The following is a 14666-nucleotide window of genomic DNA, read 5'->3' as shown; positions in this document are numbered from 1 at the left end:
ATATTAAACTATAGTATTATATATCTGATCCATATCAAACTATAGTATTATAGATGTGATCCATACTAAACTATAGTATTGTACATCTGATCCAAATTAAACTATAGTATTATATATCTGATCCATATCAAACTATAGTATTATAGATGCATGTGATCCATACTAAACTATAGTATTATAGATTCTGTTCTGACTAGAGGAGACAGCTGATGTGTTTAGTACGTTCTGCACCTGTACAGGAGAATATACCTTTAGTGTCTGATGAAGATCCTCCTATATTGTTTGTCTGTATTTCACTAACATGACTGTCTGGAAAGAAGAACACATGTCCAGCTGTAAGGAGGAAGAGGAGGAGGAAGATCGCTCCTCATCCTCCTTGATCTCACTGAAGCTTTCGACACCGTCGACCATGACATCCTCCTCCACCATCTTCTCTCCACCATCGGACTCTCAGACTCTGCCCTTGGCTGGTTCAGATCGTACCTCACCGGGAGAACGGAGTATGTCTCCTTGGGAGAGGCAAGGTCGGATACCCACCATGTCACCTGTGGTGTCCCTCAAGGATCAGTCCTCAGCCCCACCCTCAGCCCCTGATGACATCCCAATCTACCTCAAGATAAACCCCTACCCCATCTACAGTCCTGCCATCATCCACTCTGACCACCTGCCTGGAGGAGACAAAGGTGTGGGTGCAGCACAACTTCCTGCAATTAAACAGCTCCAAAACTGAAGCCATTCTCGTTGGCACCCCACAGCAGGTCCGCTCATCCACCATCACCACCATCAACTTTTCCAGCCAGGACATCACCCTCTCACCAACAGTCACCAACCTAGGGGTTAAAATGGACCCTCACCTGACATTTGAGGCATAAAACTGACATCAAACAACTGTACAAAAACTCCTTCTACCACCTTAGGAACATCGGATCGCCAAACTTCACCCCACACTCTGTCCGACGCCGAAAAGCTTGTCCACACCTTTGTCTCCTCCAGGCTGGATTATTGCAACGCACTTCTCATCAGAATCCCTAGCAAGAACATCCAAAAGCTACAATACATTCAGAATAGAGCTGCTAGGATCCTGATGAGAGTGTGGAAATACCACCACATCACACCCGTCCTCAAGTCCCTTCACTGGCTTGAAACTGTTTAGATTGAAATCTTATTTGAAAGGGGCGAAATCAGTACTAGTAGGCACAATCTATAGACCGCCAGAACAGAGTGGCTTCTATGACACACTTGATGGGTGTTTAGCCGGGGTGGAGGGCGTAGAAAAAGATCTTATTGGGGACTGGAACACGGATATGCTACGTAAAGCAGCACCCATCTTCAAGGCCTTCAGTAGGTTTTGTGATCTACACGGCCTCAGCCAGCTAATCACCCAACCCACAAGGGTATGTGAATCAACTCAGACTACCATTGACCTCATCCTGACCTCTGACAAGTCCAAGATCTCCAATAAAGGGGTTATAGCATGCGGGTTAAGTGATCATTATATGATATTCTGTACCCGCAAAAAGCTAAAGCAAAAGGCTGGCTGTCACAAAACAGTCACATCTAGAGACCTCAAAACCTACTCTAGCGAGGCCTTTAACCTTGAACTGGAGAGCCTGGACTGGTCAGATGAACTCAATGGTACACTGGTTGAAGAAACATGGCTTGGCTTCAAAACCAAATTTTCAACAATACTAAACAACATGGCCCCCCTAAGAACCACCAGGGTAAAAAATCGCGCTGAGCCGTGGATGCACACTGAAATACTGACCGCTATGAAAGCCAGAGACAAAAAATGCTCTGAGTTTAGTAAAAGTCAGTCAAAGCTTACCAAAAGCACGAGCAGTGAACTCCAAGCCCACGTGACTGAACTCAAACTAGAAAGAAACCGACTAAGAAATGACATAAACTCCATGATCAAAACTGCTAAAAGAAATGTCATCAATGACAAAACTGAGGAAAACAAAAACAAACCACGTGAACTTTGGAAATGACTCAATAATCAACTAGGCTGCAGTAAAAAACTTAAAACCAGATTCTCAAACAAACATAAAGACGGACAACACGCTCATCACAGACAAGCTGGATGTAGCCAATTACTTAAACACTTTCTTCACAAACATAGCCACAACACTGGTAAACAAACTACCCTCCCACTCAGGGCATTATGGGGTAGAACACATAGTAGCATACTACAAGAACCTAGGGGTCCACAAAGACGACTTCAAACTGGAAATGGTAACAACAGATGAGGTACTCAAAGAAACTGAGCGCCCTCCAACCGAACAAGGCCACTGGCCATGACAACATCCCCTCCAAATTCCTCAGAGACTCAGCAGCCGCCATCACCCCAGTCATCACACACATAATAAACCTCTCCATAAAACAGGGACACGTCCCCAAGGACTTCAAAATTGCAAGAGTAACACCCCTGCACAAAAAGGGCAGCAAATTAGACCCAGGCAACTACCGCCCTGTTTCTATCCTTACCTCCACCGAAAGTCATGGAAAAAATAGTATACGAACAGGTCAAAAAGTACCTCGCGGAAATAAATCTAATCTAGGAATTCCAATCTGGCTTCAGAACATCCCACTCCACTGACACATGCCTTCTCTATTTGAATGACCACATCAAACAAGAGGTGGACGCGGGCAAATACTGCGGCATGGTCATGCTGGACCTACAAAAGGCCTTCGACACTGTCAATCACACCATTCTGATAGACTATCAAAACCAATTGCTTTCAGCTTGTCAATCAGTGAGCTGGATACAATCCTACCTGGAGGGGAGAGAACAGATGGTGGAGGTAAACGGTACCCTATCCCCCCCCCTCCCAGTGAGCTGTGGTGTTCCACAAGGAAGCATACTAGGACCGCTACTGTTCCTAATTTATGCAAATGACATGTCGTCAGCTTGTGACTGCAACTTGTTCCTGTTTGCGGACGACTCAGCCCTGCTGGTTTCTGACAAGAACAAGTTACAGGTTGAAAAAACCCTCATCTCATCAGAACTCGGCAGAATCTGCACCTGGCTTGCTGATAACAAACTATCATTACACATGGGCAAAACACAGTCCATTCTCTTCGGATCAAATAACAAACTCAGCAAGACCGACAGCTTCTCAGTTACAGTGGGTGACAATATTGTCACAAGGAAAGATGAAATTACCTATGTGGGTTCCATCCTAGAGGCTAATCTTTCCTGTGACAAAATGGCATCCAATGTAATAAAAAAAAGTCAACCAACGAACTCGATTCTTGTACCGGATCTCCTCTCTGGTAAACAAGAATACCGTGAAGACTCTGGCAGGAGCACTCATTCAAGGGTACTACGACTATGCTTGCACCTCATGGTACCAAAGCACCTCAAAGGCACTAAAAACAAAATTACAAACATCTCAAAACAAACTGGTCAGACTACTGCTAGACCTGACTCCTAGAACCCACCTCACCCCTGCCCACTTTGACAACCTAGGCATAAAAAAAAAAATTGTTTGTTTCCTGTTGGTTGTCAGTTAGGCCATGGGTAGGTAGGGAATTTATTTTATTTTTTTATTTTATTCTTTCCCACAGCGACTATGGATAGGGAATTTCTTTATTTAATTAAAATGTTCACAACAACATGGATGCATGTACTCTGCCAGCATGTTTAATATCCATAATACTAAAGGTTTGACTAAGATTTCTATGAAACTTTATTTATAAAAACAAAAAAATTATATATATATTTTTTAAAACTCATAAAATATATATATGGGTCGCACCTAAATCGGCAGGGTCGGTCGGCAACCGGAAACAAACCATTATTTTTGTTAGGCCCTAGGATGGCTTAGAGTAGACGACAGAGTACAGCAACTTGCAATGGGCCTGGTCTACAAGATACACTACACGACCAAGGTACCCATGTACATGTCAAAATACTTCCCAAAGGTCAGTGAATACCACGATCACAACACCAGAGGGAGCTCCACAAATCATGTTAAACCCAGATTTGGCTCAAACAAGGGACTAAACACGTTTCGCAATTATGCCACATCAATGTGGAACGCCCTACCCAAAGCTGAATGTGAATCACTACCCACTTTCAAAAACACTCTCAAAGAACACCTATGGGCGACTGCAATTCGAAACTGGCCCCTGCAAATGTCCTAACCCAACCCTCTCCAATGTACAGTAAATGACCAAGTATGGCTTTGTCAATATTCCAATGTACAGTGTACAGTGTCCCCCACCCACCCCCCACCCAACCACCTCCAATGTACAGTGGAAGGCTTTGGGAGAAGAGTGTACCTAAGTTGTACCACATGAGGAGATGACTGTTTTGTTCCATGTGAGACCTAACAAATTAACATTAGCTCACTTCTCCTCTCCCCTCCTCTACCACCCCTCCTCCCCGACACAGTCTGACACTGTTGACCACTAGGAGCTGCCCAGTACAACCACAGTCTGACACTGTTGACTCCTAGGAGATGCTGCCCAGTACAACCACAGTCTGACACTGTTGACCACTAGGAGCTGCCCAGTACAACCACAGTCCGACACTGTTGACCCCTAGGAGATGCTGCCCAGTACAATCACAGTCTGACACTGTTGACCACTAGGAGCAGCCCAGTACAATCACAGTCTGACACTGTTGACCACTAGGAGCTGCCCAGTACAACTACAGTCTGACACGTTGACCACTAGGAGCTGCCCAGTAGGAGCTGCCCAGTACAACCACAGCCTGACACTGTTGACCACTAGGAGCTGCTGCCCAGTACAACCACAGCCTGACACTGTTGACCACTAGGAGATGCTGCCCAGTACAATCACAGTCTGACACTGTTGACCACTAGGAGCTGCTGCCCAGTACAACCACAGCCTGACACTGTTGACCACTAGGAGCTGCTGCCCAGTACAACCACAGTCTGACACTGTTGACACTAGGAGCTGCCCAGTACAACCACAGCCTGACACTGTTTACCACTAGGAGCTGCCCAGTACAACCACAGCCTGATACTGTTGACCACTAGGAGCTTCCCAGTACAACCACAGTCTGACACTGTTGACCACTAGGAGCTGCCCAGTACAACCACAGCCTGATACTGTTGACCACTAGGAGCTACCCAGTACAACCACAGCCTGATACTGTTGACCCACTAGGAGCTGCCCAGTACAACCACAGTCTGACACTGTTGACCACCAGCAACCTTCCATTCACAAAACATGCTTCTCTAACCATTAGGCCACCGCTGCCCCAAGATTACAAGTTTAAACAGTTCAGAATACATATTAAAAAGGGGGGGGGGGTGCATTTTCATAAATAACAAAAAAAAAAAAAGGGAGATCAACTTAAAAACAGTTGAACAATGAAGATCATTCCAGGAAGCTGCTGCATCAAAACAAAATGCAGACATACCAAGTTCAACTGTAAATGGTAAATGGCTGCATTTATATAGCGCTTTTATCCAAAGCGCTTTACAATTTGTTCCTCACATTTAACCCGTTCACTCACACATTCACACACCGAAGGCAGAGGCAACCGTGCAAGGTGCCAACCTGCTCATCGGGAGCAATTAGGGGTTAACTTAAGTGTCTTGCTCAAGGACACTTCGACAAGCTGCCTGGGAGGAGCGGGAATCGAACCGGGAACCTCCGGATTACCAGACGACTGCTCTACCTCCTGAGCCACTGTCTCCCCCTAGACCAGGGGTCGGCAACCTGCGGCTCTTTAGCCAATCAGCTGCGGCTCCCTGATAAAAAAAAATTATGTTTATTTTTTTTCCTATCTCTTATTTTGGAGATCAATGTCATACTGTGACACTGAAATGAAAAAATATTTCATCAACTAAAATATACAGTAAGTCACACCCCGCGCCTCTCCCTGCCGTCTGCAAGTGGCTAATCTTGAGTTTCCGACACCCCAGTAAACTAACTATTGATAAATCCAAAAAAAGGAAAGTCTGAGGAAAATAGAGGGTTTAATTCAGCGTAGACAGATTAATTTGCTTTCACGACTAACGATGCAGGCTTACCTGTATGCCTGATATGTGGTGAGAAATTTACTTTTTATTTTATAGATTTTCCACAAATAAGGGAAGGACTCAAATAGAGCTGCATAGTTCAGGGTTTTATTTCAAAGTAGGTCTACAGACACCAGTGTTTTGTCTCCTCTTTTTTTTTATCCACTTTTTTCTCCCATTTTTCTATATTTTCTCCCATCCCAATTTCGTATTATCCAATTCAACCCTCCCCTGTCACGAACGCTGTTTCTTGCCTCCCACAAGCCGGCTGCAATGTGGACTAAGTCATACATAGCACAAGTCCCCTCCGGTACTTGAGGTAACAGCAGTCGCATCTTTTCACCTGCGCAGCTCGATCTCTCAGTGGTGAGGAGTAACGCGTGGGAGGCTCACGCTGCCCCCGACACTTCCTGATTCTACTGCGCAGGCGCACCAACCGACCTGTAGGAGTCGCTGTCCACAACGCCCGATCCCCACCCATCAGTTTCCCACCCCCTAATACGGCCAATGTGTATTAGTATGAACGACCAGCTAAACTGAAAGCAATATGGAGCGCTGGGCTCGAACAGGCAAGCCCAGCGTCTCCGTCATTCGTGGCGAGCGCCTTGCCCACTACGCCATGTAGCCGCCACGTGTTTCGTCTCCTCTTGTGTTTTATTTAAAAATAGGTCTACACACAGCCAGTATTTTTTCTCCTCGTCATAAGAGTTTGAGGTTTTCCTTTGTTATAACAGGTAAAAACAGCAATAAAAAGGTAAATTTTCTTCTTTTTGTTGCTTTATAATTCCATGAATGCAAAAAAACTATGTGCTATAAGTATAAAGTATAATAAATCGCTAAATACTTTGGGTATGCAATTGTCAGGCGTTTTATGCTAAATGTGGGGTATGCTTGGGGTTAACTATATATAAAATGTTATACACTGTTATCTTCATTTGAAGGGTAAATTGGTTTTGCTGCTCCAGAGGAATTTAATTTGGTGGGAGGGGGGGGGGAAATGGCTCTTTTGATAGTAAAGGTTGCTGACCCCTGCCCTAGACTGTACTCGTGGGACCTTAAGTGTAAGACAATCGTTTGAGTGGGTCAGATAAGGTCCATAATTCCAATCTAGCATCATTGTCATATACAGTATGATGGCAATTGACCATCAATGGCCTTAAAGATGAACAGATACCAATACCTATTTCACCTCTCTGATAGAGAAGACCATGTCACCTTATCATACAGGATGCAATGATGAGTGCCATAACTATTACCAGTAATGAATCTAAGAGCATGACAGAGAGTGTTTGGGGGTAAAAGAGTGGACATGGCAGCATTTCTATAAACGACACTATAATCCAAAACTGATTTCAACAATCCTCTTTCTGCAAGTCATAGGGAAGCTTGATTTGTTTCTATCCTGTCGCTCTCTCCCGTCTCTCTCTCGTCTTTATCTCCCGTCTCTCTCTTCAGTCTCTCTCTCCTGTTTCTCTCCGCTGTCTCTCTCTCCCATCTCTCTCTTATCTCTCTCCTGTCTCTCTCTTATCTCTCCCGTCTCTCTCCCGTCTCTCTCTCGTGTCTCTCTCTTATCTCTCTCCCGTCTCTCTCCTGTCTCTCTCTCCCATCTCTCTCCTGTCTCTCTCCTGTCTCTCTCCTGTCTCTCTCTTATCTCTCTTATCTCTCTCTCCCATCTCTCTCCTGTCTCTCTCCTGTCTCTCTCAAGGCACACGCTCCAGCGATAGAGATGACCTTGCACAAGCAAAGTTATTATTTACATTGTAATTTGATCAATAGGCTAAACCGAGTGATTTAGGACTATTTGGATATTTCAACTTTGCTATTTCGGAAGGCATCAGTTATGCATTGGTCTTTAGTCAGCTTTTTCTCAATTTCAATTTAATTACATTTGTATTATCTTTATTGAGTATCCGAATGTAATCATAGATCATATATATCCGAGTCTAGATAATGTTAAAAAAATTACTATAATAATAATAACACATGAATATAACTCAGTTGAGCTGAACCCCTCTCTCTCTCTCTCTCTCTCTCTCTCTAGTAAATGACACTAACATAACTGACAGCATCAACAACCAATAAAATCCCACGTTTACCTCTGACATGGCGGGGTCCCGGGAGCTTGCAAAGGATTGCGCCGTGGGATTGGTGGAGGGGCTTTATGTCCCGCCCCCACTTTGGGAGGAAGAGGGGGGGCTGTGTCCCTGTCTGCACTGGACTCCACAGCGGAGCAAGACGAAGAGGAGGAGAGAGAGGAGAAGGTGGAGAGAGAGGAGGTGGAGAGAGAAGAGGAGGTGGAGAGAGAGGATGAGGTGGAGAGAGAGGAGGAGAGGGTAGGAGAGACAGAGGAGGGATTCTTTCTCTCCTGGACAGAGGGGAGGAGGGCCAGCGTCTCCGGGGGGCATGATCTGCGGGAGGGGGAGAGGGGAGGGGGAAGGTATGTCGGTGTACGTGGGGGGGGGTGTCTCCAGGTGGGGTCGGCGTCTAGGCTGCCACTGGAGACGGTTGGTGCTATCTGGGCGGCGTAGTGGGCGGAGGTTGTGGAGGCAGGGGTGTTGACGGGGGTGAAGCGCTGGGGGGGACAGTTGGGCATGCAGCGGGGGGGTATAGGTGGGAACGGGGCCTCAGACGCCTCATTTAAATCCACAGGCGGAGCGCAGGAGCGATACTTTGTCCTCTCTTTTGGCACTGGTCTCTCTCCGTCTGTCCCTCTGTCCCTCTCGTCTCCTTCTTCTCCTCGGCTTCTCTCCTTCAACCTGGACCTGGGTCTCTCACTGGGGACTGGCATAGGATGCTCTCCCTCTCTGTCCATCTCTTTTTCTCTCTCTCCATCATCACCCTCTCTCTCTCTCACCGCGGGGCGTTCTCTCTGTCCGTCTGGCCCTCTTCCCTCTCGTTCCCTGGGCACAGGTCTCTCTCTCTCACTAGGAGGCTGTGGCATGGGTCTCTCTCTCTCACTAGGAGGCTGTGGCACAGGTCTCTCTCTCTCCCTAGGAGGCTGTGACACAGGTCTCTCTCTCTCACTAGGAGGCTGTGGCACAGGTCTCTCTCTCTCCCTAGGAGGCTGTGACACAGGTATCTCTGTCTCACTAGGAGGCTGTGGCATGGGTCTCTCTCTCTCACTAGGAGGCTGTGACACAGGTATCTCTCTCTCACTAGGAGGCTGTGGCATGGGTCTCTCTCTCTCACTAGGAGGCTGTGGCATGGGTCTCTCTCTCTCACTAGGAGGCTGTGACACAGGTATCTCTCTCTCACTAGGAGGCTGTGGCATGGGTCTCTCTCTCTCACAAGGAGGCTGTGGCATGGGTCTCTCTCTCTCACAAGGAGGCTGTGGCATGGGTCTCTCTCTCTCACTAGGAGGCTGTGGCACAGGTATCTCTCTCTCACTAGGAGGCTGTGGCACCGGTCTCTCTCTCCTTCCAGGGCAATCTTTCCCTCCCTCTCTGTTCTTTCTCTCCGCTGGCTCAGGGTGTGTGTCAGGGTGTGTGTCAGTGTGTGTATTAAAGTGTGTATCGAGGTGTTTGTCAGTGTGTGTGTGTGTGTCAGTATGTGTTTTTTGGAGGCAAGCCAGGATACGTCTCTGGTGACCCGCCAGAGTGATTCCCATCTTTTCCAGTTGATCCACAGTCAGATTCTGACATTCCCAGAACGTTCCCAAGCCTGCATCCTGGAAGGCCTGGGAATACTGTTCTAGCCGGAGAACGCATAACCAGTCCCACACCGGCAGGTACGCCTCCCACTCCGACATCCCTGCTGTCTGTACAAGCTTTTTTGTGTGTGTGTGCGTGTGCGTGTGTGTGTGTGTGTGTGTGTGTTGAATGATGAGATGTGTGTGTATCCAGAGGTTTCAGATCATGCCTCTCACAGGCTGTGGAAGGAGAGAAGAGAAATATGGATCAGAAAAAGTTATCTCCTGAAGCCCATTTACATTTACTCATTTAGAAATTTAGTAATTTAATCATTTACTCATTTAGTCATTTAGTCATTTAGCTCACGCTTTTATCGAAAGAAACTTACAAATTGTGAACAAGTCAGCAGAAGAGTACATCTCTGGCAGCTAAGGGTCAGTGATATTGTTCATCTAGCAGTGCTGACCTTGAGTGCATAGTAGTATAGACTATTAGCATAGTAGGTAGTAGTATAGGCTTAGTTGCCTTAGTAGTAATAGTAGTATAGAAATATTTGCATAGTAGGTAGTAGTATATACATAGTAGCATAGTACATACATAGTAGATACTTAGTAGTATAGACATAGTAGCATAGTAGATAGTAGTGTAGACATAGTAGAATAGTACAGTACATAGTAGTATAGGTCATAGTAGCATCCAAACATATCAGGGGTAAATGTGCTAATACATAACGTCATACAAAGTATAGCATCACTGGCCTGACAACCAACCATATCTAGCTCTGTAGACTATATACAGAAGCAGCCTAAACTACAAAAAAACACGTTGAGTGTCATCCCGATTCTGATCACCAAAAGACTAATCAATTACTCATTATCACGTCCCATATGTAAATCTAACCTTATCAATATCAGTGTTCAACCACAGACTATCTCACACCCCACTACAGAACCCGTACAGCTAAAACTAGCACTGTTCAACGTTAGAGCGCTGAAACAAAAATCATTTCTGATAAATGAACTCATAGTAAAACATGGTGTACATTGTATGTTTTTAGTAGAGACATGGTTAGACAATATCACTGGTGTAGCAACACTGATTGAGACCTGCCCTTCCAATTTTAAATTCTATCAATCAAACAGACAGAGTGGGAGGGGAGGAGGAATAGCAGCAATCATCTCCACTCAATTTGTGTGCAATGATATTGACCTGGGAACATTTTTATCATTTGAATACCTTGCTATTGTATTGAAAACAGAAATGCCAGTAATATGTGTGACATTGTATCGACCACCAAGGTACTCGCCACTCTTCATACAGGAATTTTCAGAACTCATATCGATCTGCATTACCAGGTATGATAGAATCATTCTTAATGGAGATCTAAATATTCATATCAACAAAAAGGATGACCCCAGGGGTTGTGAGTTTCTGAACCTACTGGACAGTTTTGGACTGATGCAACATGTTCACGAGGCCACCCACCAACATGGCAACACTCTGGACCTACTAATAACAACAGGGCTAAACATTGAGAATATATCAGTAAAACAAATTCCAATTTCTGACCATTATTGTGTGTTCTATGGTACAAGCCTAATATTACATAAGACCAGAAGCGAATTCCTAGTTCACAGAAGGCTTCTGGACGCTAGAGCTGAAGCAAAATTCTCTAGTATGATGAAATCATACGACCAATGCAGTGAATCCTCCTTAAATCAGCAAGTGCAAAACTTCCACAGCACCTTGTCAACTGTGTTAGATACTGTTGCCCCTCTAAAGGTTAAAAAGGTAAAAACTGATAGAATCTCTCCATGGCTAAATAAAACCAATGTTAAAGATAACAAGAGAAAATGTAGGATAGCCGAGCGAAAATGGAGGAAACTCAAACTCACAGCTCACTTTAATTTATACAAAGACGCCATGGGCGCATACAATAAGGCAATACAACTTGCGAGAAAGGAATATTTTTCCAAAATGATCTCAGAAAATATGGGTAACTCCAGGGTATTTTTTTCCACCATTGACCGGCTGATTAACATACCACCCCCCCATATACCGCAGCAATCAGCCACAAAATGTGAAGAGTTCGCAGTTTTCTTTAATGAAAAAATATCATTGATTAGAGCAAGCATTACCGCTGATATGGATCTGGCTATGAGTGAAACCCCACCTGAGATAACTATGGGGGAATTCACATGTATTACATTACCTGACCTCTGTAAGATTGTCTCTGAGTGTAATTCCGCCACCTCCTGCCTCGATCCTATACCAACAGCATTTCTCAAGCGGGTGTTTGATAGTGTCTCAAATCATGTCCTTGAAATCATAAATATGTCTCTTCAAACAGGCACTTTTCCAGATGCATTTAAAACAGCTGTAGTAAAACCACTACTAAAGAAAACAAACTTAGATGTAAACGAACTAAAAAGCTATAGGCCAATATCGAACCTTCCATTTATCAGCAAGATATTAGAAAAGATAGTCTCAGTACAAATAAACTCCTTTCTCAAAGATAATAACATCATGGAGGAACTACAATCAGGTTTCAGAACAAATCACAGCACTGAAACTGCCCTTACCAAAATAGTTAGCGACCTCAGGCTAAACTCCGATGCTGGCAAAGTCTCAATTCTTGTCCTATTGGACCTTAGTGCAGCGTTCGATACGATTGACCATAATATCTTGATCAGTCGTCTAGAAAGACTGGTTGGCTTTTCCGATCATGTACTAAATTGGCTCATAACATACATTAAGGGGAGAAGGTTCTATGTTAAGCTTGGAGACAATGTATCCGAGGAACATGACAGCAATTTTGGAGTCGCACAAGGAAGCTGCCTTGGTCCATTACTCTTCTCACTATATATGCTGCCCCTCGGGGACATCATTCGAGACCACAATGTATGCTTCCATAGTTATGCTGATGATACACAACTATATATCTCCGCAGAACCAAATAACACTACAGCCATACAGTCCATTACAAATTGTCTGTTAGCAATAAACAAGTGGATGAACAATAACTTCCTAAAATTAAACGAAAGCAAGACCGAAATCCTATTGATCGGCCCAAAAGCGAAAAGGGAAGTGCTTTGTAAAAACCTGGGGAGTCTGTCATCCTATGTAAAGACTGAGGTTACAAGCCTAGGTGTCATCTTGGACTCAGACCTGACCTTTAAGTCTCATATAAATAAGGCCATGAAAACGTCATTCTTCCACCTAAGAAACATAGCGAAAGTAAGACCTTTCGTAAATAAAAAGGATGCAGAGAAACTTATTCATGCTTTTGTATCAAGTCGGCTTGACTATTGTAATGCACTGTTCACTGGTCTTCCCAAAGCAACCATTGGGAAGCTTCAGCTTATCCAAAACTCTGCAGCTCGATTACTAACTCATACAAGGAGAAGAGAACATATCACTCCAGTCCTGGCCACTCTGCACTGGCTTCCAATAACTCATAGAATTGATTTTAAGGTCCTTTTCCTAACATATAAAGCTCTTAATGAGCAAGGCCCAAAATACATAGCAAATTCCCTAGTTAGTTATCTGCCCTCAAGAACGCTACGGTCATCCACTACAGGTTTACTAGACACGCCCAGAAACCAAAAAAGGATAGGAAGTATGGCATTTGCCAACTATGCCCCAAAACTATGGAACACACTACCAACACACATCAGAAACGCCAGCTCTATACACATTTTTAAAGGAAAATTAAAAACGTACCTATACAGTCTAGCTTACAAATAGTTATGGCTTGGAAAAACCTGATGGATCCATGAGGCTAGGATAAGCCTTGTGGACCCAACTTTTTAGATGAAGGAACGGGTACATAGGAGACACGCCTCCAGTTTTTCAAAAGTTTTTGACACGCCTCAGCTTCTGAGCTGAAGGCGTGTTTTTGCGGACCTCCCAAACTTTCAAACTTTTTAGATGAAGGAATGGGTACAATAGGAGACACGCCTCCAGTTTTTCAAATGTTTTTGACACGCCTCAGCTTCTGAGCTGAAGGCGTGTTTTTGCGGACCTCCCAAACTTTCAAACTTTTTAGATGAAGGAATGGGTACAATAGGAGACACGCCTCCAGTTTTTCAAAAGTTTTTGACACGCCTCAGCTTCTGAGCTGAAGGCGTGTTTTTGCGGACCTCCCAAACTTTCAAACTTTAGACTGTTTTCTTTATACGTTTTTCTTTTTCTTTCTTTCTACCACAAGACGCGGCCACTGATGGGTCCATGGGACTTGGATAAGTCCTGTGGACCCAACTCTGGCCACTGACCACATGAGCGAACGGGTACATACGCACACAATACACGGCCACTGATGGATCCATGGGACTTGGTAAAGCACTATGGACCCAACTATGACCACTGATAAAAACGTAACTACACTAGCATTATAAGACCTAAACATTGCTACCTACCATACAAGTGCATTGGTTTAGTGCACTTCCGGTTGCCACTGGCGCTGCTGGCGCTGCTGTGATGGCTGCCTTTCTGATCGCTCCGACGAGACTGTGCTTTATTTTGTTAATTTTTATAGTATTAGGAGTTTTATTTGCACCAACTGTTGGTGCATTATATGTGTATGACCGTCAGTCAATCATTGACATTGGATTAAGAAAAACTTACCGTTTGGATTGCTCTCTGGATCGGATCGCTGAACAGCAGAAATGGCCCGCCGAGATCCTTTGTTATGCCGGCCACGGACAAGACCAAAAGCCGCCGCGAAGACGAGGAAAGAGAGCCGGGGTCCGGAACAGACTGAGGTCCAAACGACACAGAACCACATTGCCCAGCATATTGTTGGCCAATGTGCAATCGATAGGAAACAAATTGGACGACATCAGAGCAAGGATCCAATTCCAGAGGGACATTCGGGATTGTAACATCCTCTGTTTCACAGAAACTTGGCTGAGTCCAGATGTCCCGAATCATGCAATAGAACCGGCAGACCACTTCTTCGTTCTACGAAAAGACCGGACGGCATTAGAGTCACTAAAGAAGAAAGGAGGCGGCATTGCCTTCATGATAAACAAGGAGTGGT

The 14666-nt window shown here is 44.8% G+C and overlaps 1 protein-coding gene across 1 annotated transcript in view; it reads right to left on the bottom strand.

Moving 5' to 3' along the window:
• Positions 1 to 9755, bottom strand: part of arap1 (ArfGAP with RhoGAP domain, ankyrin repeat and PH domain 1) — a 283086-nt gene extending 273331 nt beyond the window's left edge. Inside the window, 1 exon segment of the mRNA XM_084308436.1 lies at positions 8093 to 9755. Within this exon segment, the coding sequence (XP_084164562.1) occupies positions 8093 to 9744 (1652 nt within the window). The 5' untranslated portion in view covers positions 9745 to 9755.
• Between the last annotated feature and the right edge of the window lie 4911 nt (positions 9756 to 14666).

Source organism: Notolepis coatsorum, assembly GCF_963971535.1.
Source record: "Notolepis coatsorum genome assembly, chromosome: 1".
NCBI classification, from domain to species: domain Eukaryota; kingdom Metazoa; phylum Chordata; class Actinopteri; order Aulopiformes; family Paralepididae; genus Notolepis; species Notolepis coatsorum.
This window is presented reverse-complemented; position numbering and strand designations above follow the sequence as displayed.